Raw genomic sequence first — 18,998 nt, forward strand, 5'->3', positions numbered from 1 at the left:
ACACTTCCACAATCCACTCACCTCAAATTTCACCACAATATCAGAAAAACTCAGCATCTACAATTCCCACTACTTTACACTTTCATACCGGAAACGGAAGTCCTAAAATTGATATTATTTATTATAAATTCAACTGTTTGGTAATTTAGACACAAATTCAAGAAATGAATTAATATCTTTTCAGTGTTACTGGATTATTTAATTAATCGATGGACTTGCGAAACTCTATAAATATTTCGAGTTTATTATTTTAAAAAATGCAAAATATTAGAATGGTTCCGTACTTTTGTAAATTATACCTGAAAAAAATGAAAATACCTGAAAACAACCTGGAATTGACAGGGAATTTTTTCCAGGATTTGAGAAGACACCCTGAATTAAATTTTGTAATAGATAAGTGTTTCTATCGATATTACAGGCCTCTTTTGTTTTGAATTGCAATCTAATATTGAATAAAAACGATTCTGAATTTGTACAAGTAGCTTGATACTACTGTATTTAACAATTTCATTGAAAATTCTTTTTTTTTTGTTTGAAATTAATTTTTGTAAGTGAAAATTTAACTATATATATATTTTTTTTTGTAAATTGATCGTTTTCAGTTGAAAATTCAAGTTTCTAGTTCAAAATTCATCTATTTTGTTGAAAATTCGTTCTTTAATTGTATCAAATTAACCTTTTTGTTTGTGCAATTATTTCTTTGATTGAAAATTCAACAGTTTGTTTGCCATTTTTTCTGTCTCTTGACCGAAAAAATATTTCCTAATTGAAAATTCAACTAATATTGAAAAGTCGTCTTTTTGATTGAATTTAAATGTTTTTGATCAGAAATTTCACTCTTTTTTTGGTTGTTATATCAATTACTACATTTTTCGTTATTAATTCATCCTTTTTGGAATATTAATTGGATTATTTGGTTGAAAGTTAAACTCTTTAATTAAAAATCAATTTTTTGGATAAAAATTCATCTTTCTGTTTGAAAATTCTTTTTTTCTTTGGGTGACAAATTATTTTTATAATTGATAATGTTCAAATTTGTTTCAAAGAAAAGATGTTACTATTTCAAATGAATATTCCGCAATTTTAGTTGAAAATTTATGTGCATGGGTTAATTATAAATTTTTAAACAAAATTTTAACTATTCAATTTTTGGTTGAAAATTTATATAGTTTAGTGGAAATTGCATGTTTTTTTATAGAAATTAATCTTCTTGCTTGAAAGCTGATCTTTTTGGTTGAAAATGTAATAATTCTAGTTAAAGATCAATCATTTTAGTTGTAATTTCAGCTTTTCTGAGTTAAAACTGAACTATTCCAGTTGAAACTTCATCGGTTTATTTGAAAACGCAACTATTTAGAAAAATTTTATTTTAAAACTGAAAACTGTAACTTTGGATGAAAAAGTATATTTTTAGTTGAAAATTCGTTTTCTTTAGTAGAAAGTAATCTTCTAGGTTGAAAATTCATATTTTTGGCTTAATATTCAACTTTTTTTTGTTAAAAAGTAGTTTGTTTTTTTTTTAAACTGAAAATTTAGCTATTCAATTTTTTATTGAAAATGTATCTTTTTAGTTTAAAATTTGTGTATTTGATTGAAAATTCATCAGTTTGGTTTAAAATGGATCATTTTAGTTGAAATTCAACTATTTTGTTGAAAATTCATGTATTTGTTTGAAAAATCTTTTTTGTTTGTTTTTGGTATAAAATTATTCTTCTTCTTTGAAAATTAATCATGGTGTTCGAAAATTAATATTTTTGATTGTAAATGTAAGTATTCCAATTAAATATTCATCATTTCAGCTTTGCTTCAAAAATATTTTTTTTGCGGAAAATTAATTTTTTGAAACTGAAAATTAAACGATTTCATTTTTTGTTGAAAGCTTATATTTTCCACTTCAAAATTGAACTATTTTGTTTGCTATTCCATATATTTGGTCGAAAAGTCGTTTTTTTATTGAAAATTAATCTTTGTGGTTGAAAATGTAACTATTTGGTAAAAAATTCATCTATCTTGTTAAAAATTAAATTATTTTACTTGTAAAATTAGAAATTTGAAGCAGTTTAAATTGAATTTAATATAGTACTATAAAAAGTGATAACTGGAAAAATCTGATATCTGGTAAAACCGTGGAATTGTCAGGGAATTTTTTTCCAGGATTTGAGTAGATATCCTGATGAGTTAGTGAATTCTATTTTCTAGAATTTGACTGCCAGACGGAGTCCGAATTTCTACAACATAACAAACGGACGTGGACGAGTAGTTCGTTTCTGTCTCTTCAAGAATTCATACAAACTCGGAGAAGATATTGTCGGGACTTTCGATTTTTCAAACGCGACTGTCTCTTGTGCTCAGGTTTCCGTTGCCCTGCAATCTGAAGAGCACGTTTCCGAAAAACACAGACGAGGAAAAACGTCGTTACCCGCCTTAGTGAGTTACAACAAACATCACGAAGTCTGCATAGGCTTGAAGTACTCGCAACTAGTACTGCCAATTCCACTTCACGTCACACCAGACTTCAACACCGATTTAATGACACTCAAATGGCGTCTGCATTTTGAATTTGTGACTACCACGAAGCTGGTCGAAATGCCGAAGGAAAATACGACAAATTGGCAAGGACCTGCAACCCTCGATGTCGAGACGATGATTTGGGATTTGCCTCTCCATATTCATCCCACTGCGACTCCTCCGAATACTGCCCAGCAGACCAAATATAGTGCAGTGATCTAGTCTGAAAAGATCTGATTAATTTAGAGGCTGTTCAGGGTGTTGGCGGGGCAAGAAATGGGGGGAAATCCGGAAATTTCATTTACAGGGTGTCTAGTGACCTTAGAAACCTTGAAAACCTGGAAATCTCCTTGATTTTTTTCACGAAAACCTTGAATTTTAATTATTCTTTTTCTTTCTTTCTTTTAAAGCAGTAGTTTTATCGAAATGCGAAGAGTAATTTAAATCTTTCAGCCTATTATAAAAGAAACATTTTGTTTAGGAAAAAATGTTTCTGCTGAACATTTTTTTATTCGTCAAGATATAATTTATCATTTGCTTATTACAGAATAAATAAAGATATTTCAAGGCACTTTTTGTTGAGGTATTCAACTCAGGAATTGCAAAAATTATTAGTTCAAAATTTCGATGTTATTTCAGTTTCAGAATTAGAATAAGCCATGGCTATACAACGGATTTTTTGAGGGGTTGACCACTCGGTTTTAGAGTATACAACAGATTTCAAAAGGTTACATAATATTTTGAATGATTTCAAAATATTTCAAAAATTTCCAAATTTAATTTAAAGGATTTCAAAGATCTGTAAAGGGGTACAGTACAACAGATTTCACAGTTCAGAAAAAATGCCAAAAGATTTCTTACAGATTTCACCGAAATTTCAAGTTTTCACTAAGGTTTTTAATACTTCACATAGATTTCAAAAGCTTTTACAAAGATTTCACAAAGACGACACATGTTCGCAAAAAATTAAGAATTTGTTTATTTACGATTCGGCTTTCTTTAGAAATTTTTGGCCAATAAAAAATGAAATGGCTCATTTTTTACATTTATGACCAACGTTTATTTCATTATTTGATGTAAAAAAGGAGACCTGAAAAATTTTTATTTCTTGATCTGGGAAACCTGGAAAAGACCTTAAATTTTGTTCCTAAGAATCGCTAGGCACCCTTATTTAGAATCGGGAATTTTCTTCTTTTATCGAAAATTTTCTTTTCTACTTTATCTTCTTTTTATTATTTAGTCGAGAATCAACGAGGGGAAAACACGATTGGTTCATGTATTATACAGAACCGATCTCAAGTTCTTTTAGTGTGAATTATATGAATCAAAATTTTGGCTCTTAAATAGGCTGCAAGCTATCAGAATTTTCTATGAAAACAGGGTTTCTACCCTACCTGGAAAACCTGGAATTGTTAGGGAATTTTTTTCAGGTTTCTTTTGCTTTGGTGCTTATTTTCTTTAAAAATGCAATAGAAAGTTGAATAACAATGATTTGTTTTAATTGATAGTTGAATTATTCTATTTTTGGTTTAAAATTTTCCGTTTTTATTTCAAAATTCAAGTATCAGGGTGAAAATTAATGTATTTTGTTGAAGATTCAACAATTTATCTGCAATTTATTTCTCACTCGACAGAAAAATCTTTCTTAGTGGAAAATTCAACTTATATTGAAATTTCGTCTTTTTTGTTTGTTATTCCACTGCTTTTGATTAAAGATTAATTCTTGAAAATTCATGTATTTTGTTGAAAATTCGTCTTTATTGTATTAAAATATCAACTATGAAATTTTTCGTTGAGAATTAGTTTTTTTTGTCGGAAATTTATACATTCTTCTAGAAAATTCGTTTTTTATCCTAAAAATTTAAGTATAGGGTTGAAACTGTAACTGTTATATTGCAGTTTTTTTCTCATTAAAAATTCCAGGATTTGGTTGAAAATTCACATGTGTAATGTGGAAATTAAACTATTTTATTGAAAATTCATCTTTTTTCTTTCACAGTTAATTTTTTGAGTTATACATGAAACTATTTGATTAAAAATTAACTTTAAAAAATGAAAATTCACATTTTCGGAGTTAAAAGTTAAGATTTTTTTTTTAAATTCGACTTTTTAACATAAAAAATTAACTGAGTTGTTGAAAAGGCGACCTTTTTTGGTTGACACTTATACTTTTTTGTTTAAAAATTTGACCATTTTATCCAAAATGTGACTATTTGTTGACCATTTAAATATTTTCTTAAAAATTAATCTGTTTTGGTTGGCATTTAAACTGTTTTGTTGAACATTTGTTTATTTAGACTAAAAATTTGACCTTTCGGATTAAAAATTCATCAGTTTTTGATTAAAGTTTAATCTTTTTTGTTTGAAAATTCACCTTTCTAGGTTGAACATTGCTTAAATTGGATAAAAATTCAACAATTGGGGTTCTAATTAAAATATTCTGTTGAATATTTACTTATTTTGTTAAAAATTATTTTTTTATTTGAAAATTAAACTATGATTTAAAAATTCATCTTTTTTTGAAGAATTAATTTTTTTTGAAGTCAGGGATTTTTTTCGAGAGCGTGTTTATTTTCTTTTAAAATGCAATATACGATTGAATAACAGTGATTCTTCATTTGCGAACGTAGCTTTATATTACTATTATTATACTATTTATATACAAATATTTTGTTGAAAATGATTTTTTTCCTTAACTTAATTTTTTTTTATTGAAAATTTAAGAATCAGGAAAAAAGTTCATGTATTTTGCGTCCTTTATGGTTGATTTCAAATGTTTTTGATTAAAAATTAAATTTTTTTGTTAGAAATATCATCTATATTTTTTGTTCAGCATTCATCTTTTTTGGAACGAAAAATTAATTACTTGGCTGAAAGGTTAACTCTTTTGTTAAAAATTAATGTTTATTTTTGAAAATTCTTTATTTTAATTAAAAATTCATCTGTGTTTGAAAAATAAGCTATTTTGTTTGGCACTAATTTTACATAAATGTGCATTGGATTTTTAGTACAAAAAGGTAAAATAAAAATGGTTTGAATTTTTATTAAAATGCATGGACTTTAACGATCAATTCAAGAAATGATGAATTATTTTTTTACTATTATTTAATTATATAATTAATCGATGGTGATTATAATTTAAGAATATCATGTAATATACTTTAAAAAAGTTTTCTAAATTAAACATATTAATTGAATCCGTGAAAACTAAACAAAAAAATTGTACTGAAATCGTGAAACTGTATACATATTTTAAGTCGATTGTTTAGAAAAATAGCATTTTGTCATTTATTAAAGAAGATATTGAAAAATATAGCTATTAATATATTTTTAAAATTTTAAAGAAATATAATAAAGATTTTAAAAGGTTGGAACAAAAATTTTGGAATATTCAAAGACATCTCATCTGCAGGGAAATAATAGTTAAAATCAAATGAATATATAATGTTAATAAATTTGATAGAAATCACATGATTACTGTATATTTTACAAAAAATATTTCTTGTTGTAGAAAAAATGTTGAAATTTTTCCAACATTTTTATTTGAACTTGGTGCGATTCTTTCGAAATCTACCGTTAAAATAACTTCAAGATTATTAACATTTGCACTATTTTTTCAATATCATCTGAGAAAATGTTTTCACCCTGGCATCATTCATAAAAAATATCGATAGTTTTCAAACTATTTAAGAAAAAAAAATATAACTCATCCCCGAAAAAGAATATATCCGAAATATAATCTTCCCGAAATTAAAAAATTGCTGACACTTTAAAATTCCCAATAGTTTATAAAATTACTGAATTTGAAAATTCGACACAAGAATTTTTCCGAATTATGCAATTCCATAATCTAAAGAATTTAAATATTGTTTTGATAATAAATAATAAATAAAATAAAGAATATGTTCATATTGTTCATCGAATAAAAGCATTTAATTCAAAAGTTTTCTTGTGTCGGATATTCCATAATGTCGGCAATTTTCTAATAACGTGGGTTTTAGAAATCGAAGGAAAACTAAAAAATCCCGAAAAATAATTCCTGGCACTGGAAACTTCCTAAAAATGAAAATATAAGATTCTCGAAATTAAAAAATTTCCGACAGTTAATAATAATAATGAATTTGAAAATTCCCGAATCTAAACAATTAAAATATTGTTTTAAAAATAAATCATTCATAGAATCAAAAATATTGTTATCAAATGAAGTATTCTATTTGTAATTTTATTGCCAATTTTTTAATTGTTTAAATTCCAGAATTCATAATTCGAAAATTTTTCTACGTCGACAATTTTTTAGTGTTGGATATTTTATAATGTCAGTATTTTTATTTTAGGAATCGTTTATCAACGGGAATTTGAATATTCGTGAGACGCCTGGAAAATCCCGAAAAGTGTGGTTCTCAGCACTGAAAACTTAATGAAAAAAAAATATTCAAAATGTAAGCTTCTCGAAACTAGAGAATAGCCAACATTTAAAAATTTCCGAATAATACAATTACCGACAGTTCCCTAATATCATAAACTATCATGCATTTTAAATTGTCAGCTATTTGAAAATTTCGGGAATTTTTTTATTTTTAATATTTTCTTTTTCGAAAATTTTCAGCCGCCCCTAAAATTGAATTGAATCCGCAAATTCGGGACCCTGATGGAGATGAGAGGGTTAAAAGAAAAATAATTTGTACATAAATATCTTCTTTATAGCGATGTACATTCTTTCAAACGTATATTATTTGTAAGACAGATAAATTTGCAATAAAAAGCGAATTTTACAAGACTCGTTATTGCTAATGGGGTTGATGCATATTTTCAAATATATTTTTTTTCTAGTGAAAAAGCATCACAAAATTCATATAATTATTTGCAAAAAGTTAAAAAAAAATAAGTTGATTTTTTAAAATGTTTATAAAAGTATCTATATTTTTTTAAATTTGTTGCGCGAAGATGAAACATTCTGACACATAGTTATTTTAATGGGGGTTTCGATACTTTTTTTTAATGTTTTTTTTTGCTCATAAACGAAGTATTAAACAAATTTTAGGAATTAACTAAAAAATTGTATAATCTTAGGCGGTATTGAAAAAATATATTATGCAAAATTGATGCAATAATCCCATTAAATTCTTTGGTTTCAATTCGGTTAGTTTTTTTGGTAGTGGAAGTGTAGAAAAAGTTGAAATTTTAGATAGTATTTAGAATTCGATCTGAGAATTCACTTTTCGATTCTTAGAAATAGATGAGGTAATTAATCAGTGATGTAGTTCTAAAAGAAAATGTGGCCTGGCGGTACTTTCGGTACGTTAAAAACTTGGATAATATTTAGAACTTAACCCCATTAAGAAAATGCAACTCTATTTTTGGGTTGGAATTCATCTCCTTTGAATAAAACTTATATTATTTGGTTGCAAATATAATTATTTTGTTAAAAATACAACTATAGTGTTGAAAAGTAATGTTTTTTTTATGTAAAGTTCAACTGCTTGGATAAAAATTATTTTTTTTTTATATTTAAAAGTTTATCTCTGTTTAAAAATTTAACAATTATGAGGAAATTTTATTTCATGTTTGGTTCATAATTAATGTTTTAAACTGACAATTATAATATTCCATTTTTGGTTGAAACAATATTTTCAGTTAAAAATTTAACTATTTAGTCAAAAATCTATCATTTTTAGCGGAAAATTTGTCTTTCTTGGTAGAAATTTAATCTTCTTGGATGAAAATGTATAATCTTTGGTGAAAAATGCAATTGTTTTGTTTAAATATCAACTGTTGCACGCTTTGTTGGGAATTAATCTTTTTTGGTCGAAACGTCAATTATTTGACTTCAAGTTGACCTACTTTTGAAAAAAAGAATTATTTGTTATTAAAGATTCATAATTATACTTAAAAATTTAAGTATTCGCTTTGCAATGAATTTCTATGTTAAAAATTATACTGTTTTGCATAAAATAAATCTTTTTGACTAAAAAATTTCAGTTTGGTGAAAAATTTAACTTTTTGGTGGAAAATTTAATAGATTTGTCGAAAATTTGTTAATTTTGTTCAAAGTTATTTTGCTTACAGTTTTTTTTATCAGAGTTTAAAAAAAAAATATAACTTCCATTTTTTGATGAAACTTTACCCTATATATTTTATAAGTTAATAAATCCACCATCTGATACAAAATTCATGTATTTTGTTGAAAAGTCGTCTTTTTTGGTGAACAATTAATCTTGTTTTTGAAAATTTAAGTTTCTGGTTATAAACTGAACTATTTTATATATATTTTTTTTTTCATGAAAATTCAAAGATTTGATTGAATTTCAATCTTTTTTATTTAAAAATGTGACTATTTGATTGAAAATGTACCTTTGTATTCAACTACCTATTTGTTAAAAAAATTCAGAGCTATTTTGTTCAAAATGTAATTATTTTTGGAAAATTGATCTATTTGATTAAACTCATAATTTTTTGTCGAAAATTCAACTATGTTGTTAAAATGTATTCTTTTCCATTGAATTTTCATTTTTTGTGGTAGAAAAGTCATCCTTCTTAGTTAAAAATTTATTTTCCATGTTTAAAAAGTAACTTTTTTGTTAACATTTCAACTGTCTTAAAAAAATTCGTTTTCTTAGCTTGAAAATTTTACCATTTGGTTAACACTAGAAGGGTCGGAAAAATCGTATAACTAGAAAGGCCAGAGGGTCCAAATTGGACTCTAGCCACATTTTTACAGTTTTAAGCAATTTAAAGTTTCTTTTTGTTTCCAATCATAGGAGGGGGAATTTTAAGGAGGCAGCAGCGTTTTGAATGTCAAAAAGATCCAAATTGGACCCTTCGGCCCATCTAGTGTTAAATCTTTAAATTATTTTTTGAAAATCTCTTCTGTTTTGCTGAAAAGTTGATTTATTTGATTGTTGATGCAACTTTTTGGTTGAAAATAATTGTTTTTGTTTGTTTGAAAATTGTTTTTTTTTCTATTATAAAATCCCTGTCTTGACATCTTAAGATTTTAAAGTTTTTCGTATTGAATTCAATAGTTTATCTGCAATAATTTTATTTAAAAGAATTTATAAACTTAAAATCCGTCTTCAGCCAATGGGTATGTTACTTTAGGGAGAGGAAGGTCATCGAAATAGCCCAAAATAGGTGACGTACTTTCTGGATGGGCCATAACCAGACAAATTTTCCGTGTGACAAGAAAGTGGCGTGGCACCACCAGGCCTTACAAAAAAAATGAAGCCATCGTGGGACGCCCGGCAGATTTGATATCTTTAAATGATGTAAATTGAAAAGGTGAGTCAGGTAGTGGGAGAAGCGAAGGAGAGATAAAGATGGAGGGGGTTCGGAAGATTCAGTCAGCGTGAGAAGCGAAGCAGATATAGAGAAGGAGGGGGATGGAAAGAGTTAGTTAGTGGGAGAAACGAAGCAAAAATAGTGAGATAGGGACATGGAAAGAGTTATTCAGTGGGAGAAGTGAAGGAGAGAGATAGAGAGGGAGGAACATAGAAAGAGTTAGTGAGTGGGAGAAGCGAAGGAGCCATAACGAAGAATGGTGATTGGAAGAGCCAGGCAGTGGGAGAAGCAAAGCAGAGATAGTGAAGGAGGGATATGGAAAGAGTTAGTCCTTGGGAGAAGCGATTGAGAGAGAGGGGGGGGGGGGCAATATGGAAAGAGTTAGTCAGTGGGAGAAGAGAAGGAGTGATAGAGAAGAGGAAGTTTTGCCGTCACCGTTACCCAGTCTTTCGAGTTTACACCTGCCATATAAGAAGTTATCACTTCAAATAGAGTACCCTAGCGGCGCCAGGCCCCGCCCCGCCGCGAATACACCACTGTAAATAAGGTAATTAATATATTAGAATTGTATTCTGCATTTCTTTTAGCATTTCTGTCAGTTGATTAAATTTTAAGTTGAGACAAGAAAGAGAAAGAGAACTTATATTAAGAATGTGTGTCATAGCGATAGTGGTCGTCCTGTTCATGGTGTAGCAAACGAGGCGGCTGCAAAGGAGGTGGAGGTGGAGCTTGAAGGGATGCAAAAGGAGCATGATAATCGTATCGGTAGTAGGCAAAGGATTCCCATCTATTTGGATGCTGTGATTCAAAGGCTGCGTTAGCTGTCGTTGCTCCATAGTGACCAGATCTTTCGGGAATGCTTGGAACGTACGTGTATTGAGGTTCTAAGAGACTCTGCAAATGCCTGATGTATGTTATCGCGTGTCTCAGAGACTCGATCTTCGATAGCTTTTTGCCAGGTGGTTTGCAGATTGGCAGTTTCGACCTCAAAAGCTCAAAAGCCCGGTTCATGTCCCGCATGCGCGTCCTCTCTCGGTCACACGCTGACTTTTTGTAATCTGAAAAACAAAATTATTATTCGATTAATAATAAGTTATAATTTATCCCTTGTGTGCACAGAAAATGGTGTATTCAGAATTTATTTCGAATTAAATAAAAATCTACTTCAAAGTATACATCGCGGACAGGGTACCTAGATAACCATCATATAAAAATTCAACTTTCAGTGGATTAATAATACCTTTTCAAGTTATTTGATTAACGCGCGTGAAAGGTATTGACTAGATAAGTTAATTAGTAGATAAATTTACAAAAAAAAAAATGGAATAGTTTAATTTTCAGTAAAAAAAATAATTTTTACAAACAAAAAACAACTGAATTTTGAATAAAAAAGATGTATTTTCAACTAAAAAATGTAGATTAAAAATCAGAAATGGAATAGTTACTTTGGCAGTTGAAAACATTGATTTTTAACAAAAAAACAGAAGAATTTTTAACAAAATAGATAAATTCTCAACAAAAAATACAAATTTTACAAATCAATGTACATTAATTTTTTATAAGTGAATTATTAATTAATTTGCAAATATTATTAATTATTATCAATCATATTAATTAATATGAATTTTCTGCAAAAAGAAAATGAATTTCCAATAAGAAAAACTGACCAAACATGAAAAAGTTAAATTTTCATAAACATTTTTTTTTAAATCAGAATTTTCCAGAAAATAGTTAAGTTTTGAACCAAATCATTTTGCAACTAAAATTAAAGAACTTCAAATGAATATTTAACCAAGTAGTTCAATTTTCAACGAAGTAGTTGCATTTTCAATTAAAAGGATACGTTTTCAACGGAAAATGGATTAGTTTAAATTTTTAATTCGTAAAATTAATTTTCAATAAAAAAGAAAACGAATTTTAACAAAATCGTTAAGTTTTCAAGAAAAAGAAAAGAAATTTCAATAAAACACATGAATTTTTTACTAAGAAAGACAAATTTTTTACCAAACTTGATTTGATTGGCCAATCAAGTTCGACCAGTCCCCACGGTGGGGCGCTCTGGCCAATCACAGGCATCGTAGAAAGTATACCTAAGAACATCATGACCTGATATTCTGGGATCACTGCCTGAAGCCTGATTCCTCAGTTTCAGGTCAGCCCTGAAGATGTGAACTGCAATGTTCACGAAACATCGGCTAACAATTCGTAGTTTTTTACACGAGTGAAACCCGAAATATCTCTTTTTATCATAGTTCAATTTTTAGTTGAAAAAGAATAATATGTATTTGATGTAAAAACTTTTGAACTTTCAGGAAAATAGTTAATCTTCACATCACAAGGTAGGGTGTTTAGACACCCCAAGGCCCTATTTTCGCGCATGAACTAGGCCTAGAGCGTCTCAGGAGGGTAGGGATCTCAATAGCCTCCTCTTCAGTTGTCCTCTGTACGTGGAAATGGACGAGGGTCACTAAGCCATGCTACATATGTTTAGAGAAGCGATAATAGGAATTTTTACTGTGCTATTTGGAATGTGTGATACGTATCTTTTTCGTGGTTTTAATTATCTTTGTATGCTGTTTTTTATGCTGATGTTTATGAAACTGCATTTTTTTGTCAAAATATTATTAACCTTACTGCAAGAAGTCACTTAATCATTTGTTATCCTTTATGAAATATATTATGTGTTACGGACTGCGTAAATAGCCTTTGTGTTTCCTATAGCTGAAAAAAAATCTAAAAAATGGAATTTTCTCGTTATAATTGAGGAAAAATGATCGAAAAAGTCCTTTGAATAATTATAGAATTTTGTGAAATACTTTAGAAACAATATTATACCATAAATCATTCGTAATGTGTTTCAAAATGACTGGGGTGTGGAGACACCCCACCTTGTGGTAAATGAGACTTTGTGTCATCTTGTTGTGTGAGAGTTAAATTTTCGACCAAACCATTTTCAACTAAAATCAAGAATCTACAATCTGAAAACCGAATTCTTAAAAAAGCAGGTCAATTTTCAACTAAAGAGGATAAGTTTTCAACTAACAATAGAATAGTACAATTTTCAATATAAAAAATTAGATTTCAAGCAAAAAGAAAAAGAATTTGAACAATATAATATTATTAAACAATATAATATTTGTTTATTTTAATAATATTTATATTTTGATGAACAAAAAATTTTAATTTTTTTTATTTAAAAAATCATCATCAAATTATATCATATTATATTATATTATATGATGCATACTTTCCAAATTGTGCATAAGTGTTTTTGTAGTTATATTATTTTCTTTACAGTATATTATTTGTATTAATAAACCAACAATTATTAACTTTCAAACTGAATTAGTTCTCTAGGTACTTTTTTTGTTCCTTACGAAGATTTATTTTATAATTGAAACTTTTTAAAACGATTGTAAGCGATCCACCGAAAACTCTGACCCCCCCCCCCATGACAGCATATAATAAATGTAAGGCCGTGCTGCCGTCGACATACAACATTGTCTTGCAGTACCTTCTCAAGATAAGGTTGTCCTGCCCTTGACATACAAAATTGTCTTGCAGTACCTTTCGAAGTTAAGGCCGTCCTGTCCTTGACATACAAAGTTGTCTTGCAGTACATTTTCCAGCTAACTAAGGGGGGGGGGCAGAGAATCAGCAGAGCAACACCACCCCTATAGTCTGTTCACTTCCCCACCCTGGTCGGTTGTGAAAAATGTGAACAAAAGCTTTTTTTGTGGAAAAATTAGAGAAAATATAGGTTCCGGAAGCTAGGACCACGACCACCCCCATAGGGGGTCGATCCCCACGCAACTGGAGGTATATGTCATACGCCGGGCTCCCTCCAACAACACCAGAGGGACGCCGAAAACGGCGGGCAATCGCCCAAATGCTACTCTACTTCATTTGATCCACTTAGCATTTCCCTTTCTCAGAACAACCCCGAGACAAACAATCAAATAAAAACTCATAATATTGAACAAAAATCAAAATATAAATAAAGGGAAACAGAACAATTCCTCTTACAATAAAGATAAAAGAAAATTCACAACAGTAATTAAACTTAACTTTTCATGGACATTTCTCTACAATTTTTCACTTGATTTTCAAAGTTTCTTAAAGAAAATGTAATTAAAACCCGATTTTAGACAAACGTGACAGATGTCTAAAAATTCAATACGAAACTTTTGTTTGAAGGGAAGGTCCATAAAAAATTTGAAATAAGGAGAACTCTTAATTTCGGCGGATACTCTATAATAACAAAAATTTTAGCTGATTTTAATAAAGACAAAAAAAATCTTTAAGGTTTTCTGAATAAAATCATGTTTGATAAGTTGTTATAAATTATTTTTTTTTGGAGATGTTACATGGAATTGAAAGAAAAATGCCATATTTAGGCCTACTTTCCAGAAATCTGTACTTTTTCGTGATCCTAGAGCTAAGAATACGGTGAACAAAATTGGAAGAAATGCTAGTATGTCTTGCAACATTTTCGGAATGCAGTAGAGATTAAAAAAATAAAAAATATTTAAAAATATCGTTTTTGTAAGCATTTTTGTTCCATTTCTCGGTCCATTATACTTTCCAGCGGCATGATGTCCACCAGATGTGGAGCATGATGAAAATAGAATGGGATTTTTTAAAACACTTTTTTCTAAAACTTTATCATACACCTTGGCTCCTAAAACTCAGGATTATTCAAAGTAATATTTCTTTCCGAAAGATCATTTTTGAAGTGAAACCTTTTTGGAACGGGCGTGAATTACAAAAAAGGACAGACCGAACGAACAAATATCTCTCTGTCTCTCTTTTACGAGCATACTTTCTATAGTCTATAACTTCACTTTCTATTCGCGTTTCCCTTTTGTGCGGCTATTCGCGATTGCTTTAAAGACTCCTGTCCGATATCCCCACTACTGCCATGCATGTATATGGTATATCACTCTCTCTATCCTATCTTTCTGCAACATCTTACTATGGGATCTCCCAAAAACTCTTGATGATTGCTAACGAACAATTTTAAGTTAATCCATCATAGTTTCACATCTACCGCGTGGTCCCATTGCCACAGACTGGTTTTATTGTTCGCAATGGTAACATAGTCATTAGTGTACAATGCCCTACGTTTTGAGTAATTACACAGAGAGATAGCACTATTCAATTACTAAATAAAGAGTAAAGATCACAAACAAAAATGCTTGACAAAATGAGATTAAAAAATATTTTTTAATTTCAAAATCTCTACTGCATTCCGAAAATGTTTAAGGACATACCAGATTTCTTCTTAATTTTCAAGATTTCATAGCCCTGTGCAGAAACACTTGTAGTTTCGGTCTGGTGTCTGTACATCCTTTGTACTTTTTCCCAAGGAGGGGAAGTTAGGAGAAATAAGTGGAGAAAAAGTAGAGGAAGCTCGGGAAAATTATAGGAGGGAATGTGGAGGAAGTGAAGAAAAACGGGGGTAGGGAAAGTAGAGAAAGTTAGGGGAAGTTAGTCGAGAGAAGGTAAAGGAAGTGCGGGAAAACAATAGGAAGGAAAGTAGAGGAACTGATGGGAAACGAGGGTAGGGAAATTAAAGAAAGTTAGGGGAAATTAGTTGAGAGAAGTTAGAGGAAGTACGGGAAAACGATAGGAGGGAAAGTAGGGGAAATGAGGGTAGGGAAATTAAAGAAAGTTAGGGTAAATTAGTTGAGAGAAGGTAGAGGAAGTACGACAAATTATACACTGTAGAAAAAATCTATTGAATTTTACATCTCTGGTGGACGTAAATAAAAGGACCCTCGTGTATCGGAGTAACTTTACGAATCTGTTGTGATATTCCAATTCGGCCGATAATTTTACACGCGAAAATGTAAAATTCATTATGTGAAAGAATAAAATAAAATAAAAAAAATCAGGACGACAGGTTTCGAAAACTCGAAGCTCAAACTTCGTAGAATTTCATGGAGATTGAAGAAACACAAGCCGGACACGTTACCACTTACCTAAAACACATAAGATACTATGGGTATTTTTTTGATGTTTAAATATTCCGTAACAAAAATATGAAATATGCGTTTGGAACAACCGCATGTTTTCCGTTCCAATAGCAGAAAATGTAAAAGGCAAAATAGAAATAGCTCGAATTCGGTCTATTTTTGTGTGAAAGCTGTCAAAAAAGTTGAACATAGCTGTCAATTTCCTCACATTAAGAATAAAAATGCTCCAAAATTGAAGGTTGAAGGCATCGATAAACAACGAGCACGAGAGACGCTCGTATTCACATATTATATGATTAATTATTTGAAATTTTAAATTAATTATAAATCGAAAATTTTACAGTTTCCGCCAGGGTAAAATTAAAGATCTTTGGTAAAGTTAAAAATCTCGATGTAATTTTCAATCACAGGAAAGTGATTTTACCGATGCATGGTATTTTTACATGCTGTGACTGAATTTTCCCTTCTGAATGTAAAGTTCGTACGAGGGAATGTGTAATTTTATTTTTATCGAGTGTGTAATATTACACTGCTGTTCGAGGGTCCTTTTATTTACATCGCTAGAGGATGTAATTTCACATACTTTTGTAAAATCAGACAGTGAAGTGTGTGATATTTACAATGATACAATATGTAATTTTCTGAAACTTTTTAATTTTACATAAATCTTTTTTTAAAGTGTAGGAGGAAAGTAGAGGAAGTGAGGGGAAATGAGGTGGGAAAGAAGAGAAGCTAGGAAAAATGAGTGGTGGGGACGTGGGGGAAAATGAATGACGGGAAGTAGGGAAAGTGAGAGAAACGAGAGTAGGGTGAACGATGGAAAATGAGAGAAGGGAAAGTAGGAGAAGTGAGAGAAATAAGGGGAGGGGCAATCAGGGGAGGGTAAGTAGGAGAAATAAGAGAGAAGAAGTAGAGGAACGATGGGAAATAAATGGCGGAGAAATAGGGAATGTGAGGGGATGAAAAGTTAGGGAAAAGTTGGGGAGGGGGCGTGGGGGAAATGATGAGGAAATTAGGCAAAGGGCAGTAGGAGAAAAGAAGACCAATTGTAGGACTAGATATTAATTTCAAAGGATTTCAAAGTGTTTATGGAATTTTTAAATATTGCAAGGTATTCTAACAAAATCTGTAAGATTCTGAACAATTTCGGAAGATTTAGAAGGCTTTATTTACATTTTAAAATCTCGTATATTTAAAAAGATTTGAAGGGGTTGCAAGGGATTTTAACGTATGTTATCACATTTATAAGAATTTAAGTCTTTTCAAAGGATTTTAATACGGTATTTTAATCAATTTCCTAGGATTTTAAAGAATTTCATATGACTTCAAATATTTTAAGCGATTCAAGAATTATCATTAGCTTATCCACAAGAGTTGAGAGATTTCGAATCATTTTAAAGATTTGAAGAGATTTTTAATATTAAAAGGTATTAGCAAAGAAATTAACAAATTTGAAAAATTTTAAAGAATTTGAAACATTTTAGAATATTTAAAAATCTTTCAAAGAATTTCAATAGATTTCAAGAAACTCTAAAGGACTTTAGAAATTTTGGGAGATTTAAACAAATTCCAAGGAATTTTTAGGAGATTAAAAAGATTTCAAGAAATTTTTGTGAATTTAATCAGATTTCACGTAACTTCACGGGATTTCAGGGGCTTGTATGCTATTTCAATGGAATATCAAAGAATTTATTTTAAAAAGTTTAAAGGATTTCAAAATTTTTAAAATGTTTCAAGAGATATTCTAATGTAAAAACAAAGTTTTTTTTCGAAATTTTGTAAGTTTATCAGACTTTGCACTATTCAATAAATATACCCTCAGATTTGAGGATCTACTTTTCTAAATTTGACGTACCCGTATTAAATGTCGAAAAGTCACGAAAATACATTATCAATATTAAATAATTCAATATATTATAATGATTTAAAAAAAATGGTGAACAATAAGTTTTTGATGAATAAATTTCTTCTAGATGACACAAGTTTTTTCCCTGTTTTAATTTTCAAGGAGTTCCTTTCCAAGTTCCTTTTCTGGCGCGCTCCATATTGTTTTAATTTTCCTTTCTTTTCATTGCCATAACTTCTAATTGAGTTTTGTAATTCGGGTGTCTCTGGTAGTAAGTATGCAAAATTGTATTTGATAATACGTGGCTGATAATAATTGGAAAAATTACGTAATATAGGCGGAAAAAAGATGGGGGTGAAGATCCAAACAACTTTCTAACGAATTCTTACATGTGGGGGGAGGGGTAAAAATTTGGCAAACTCTGGGTTACGTTTATCGATAGTTCCCCAACCATATTATTTTTCTTCGCAATAAATTAAAAAGCTCTGGAGAGAATTTTGTACAATAATTAATAAAACATCATTTAATCAGAAATCCTTAAAGATTCGTATAATCTTTATTATAAGCTGTTGAGATTTTTCCTTGAAGAGCTACTTACTACTTTCAAAAATCGAGGGTCATCTGACTTTTTGCAGCATCTCTCCCTAGTGGACCTCGTGAATGGAACGTTTACACAATTGCCTGTCCATAAAGAGCGTGCCGACCACTGTCTGAAAGTAACCACATAGTGACCGCCCCTACACTGGGCTCTCTAGCATATTTTCATCCTTCAAATTCATTTGAAAGTTCCCGTAGAATTCGAAAGCTTTTTATCTTTCTGCACATTTATATTTATTTTTGCTTATTCACGTGTTACGAAATTACAAATTAAAAACTGTCTAGAGCAATTCGAAGAATAATATTAGACGATAGGTTGCCGCACGCAGATTTTAATTCTTAATTAATTAAAACATAAATAAAAAAATGATAAAAACAGGGATGAGCTTTGCATGAAATTGTGAATTGTTTATTCGATATGTTTTGAAAAATGCATAAATCTAAGCTTATAGCTTCTATAATTAGATAATATTTTATAGCCAGTCAGATGGTGTTCACTATATCAGCGATTCCCAAACTTTTTTCGCTCTTTCTGGGTGCGGTAGGGCCGCCACCCTCAAATTTTTTTCATAATACGTAAACCTAAGGGGGGAACTTGATAGCCTGTGATGCGGGCATGAGCTGGCTTGTCGCGTTCGACCTTCCCATTATAAGAAAATTAGAGCCGAACAGGAAAAATGGAAAATTTGGTGAAATACGAGGGTGGATTGATAAGTTTCCGGCCTGACCAAGAAAAACAACGTTTTTAAGAATTTTTTTTTTTTATTTCTCAACATAATCTCCTCCAAGGC

General features: G+C 29.9%; 2 protein-coding genes across 3 annotated transcripts in view; one reads left to right on the top strand and one right to left on the bottom strand.

Annotated features, from left to right (window-relative positions):
• The window catches only part of LOC117179639 (RAB6A-GEF complex partner protein 2), a 23,382-nt gene extending 20,464 nt beyond the window's left edge, over nt 1–2,918 (top strand). For both annotated transcript variants that reach the window (XM_033371644.1, XM_033371643.1), the window contains one exon: nt 2,200–2,918. In XM_033371644.1, coding sequence (XP_033227535.1) covers nt 2,200–2,730 — 531 coding nt within the window. In that variant the 3' untranslated portion in view covers nt 2,731–2,918. The remainder of the gene's footprint in view (nt 1–2,199) is intronic.
• Nucleotides 2,919–10,171: 7,253 nt separating this feature from the next.
• The window catches only part of LOC117180564 (helix-loop-helix protein delilah), a 24,231-nt gene continuing 15,404 nt past the window's right edge, over nt 10,172–18,998 (bottom strand). Inside the window, exon 4 of the mRNA XM_033373059.1 lies at nt 10,172–10,844. Within this exon, the coding sequence (XP_033228950.1) occupies nt 10,432–10,844 (413 nt within the window). The 3' untranslated portion in view covers nt 10,172–10,431. The remainder of the gene's footprint in view (nt 10,845–18,998) is intronic.

Source organism: Belonocnema kinseyi, chromosome 9, assembly GCF_010883055.1.
Source record: "Belonocnema kinseyi isolate 2016_QV_RU_SX_M_011 chromosome 9, B_treatae_v1, whole genome shotgun sequence".
Classification (NCBI taxonomy): Eukaryota; Metazoa; Arthropoda; class Insecta; order Hymenoptera; family Cynipidae; genus Belonocnema; species Belonocnema kinseyi.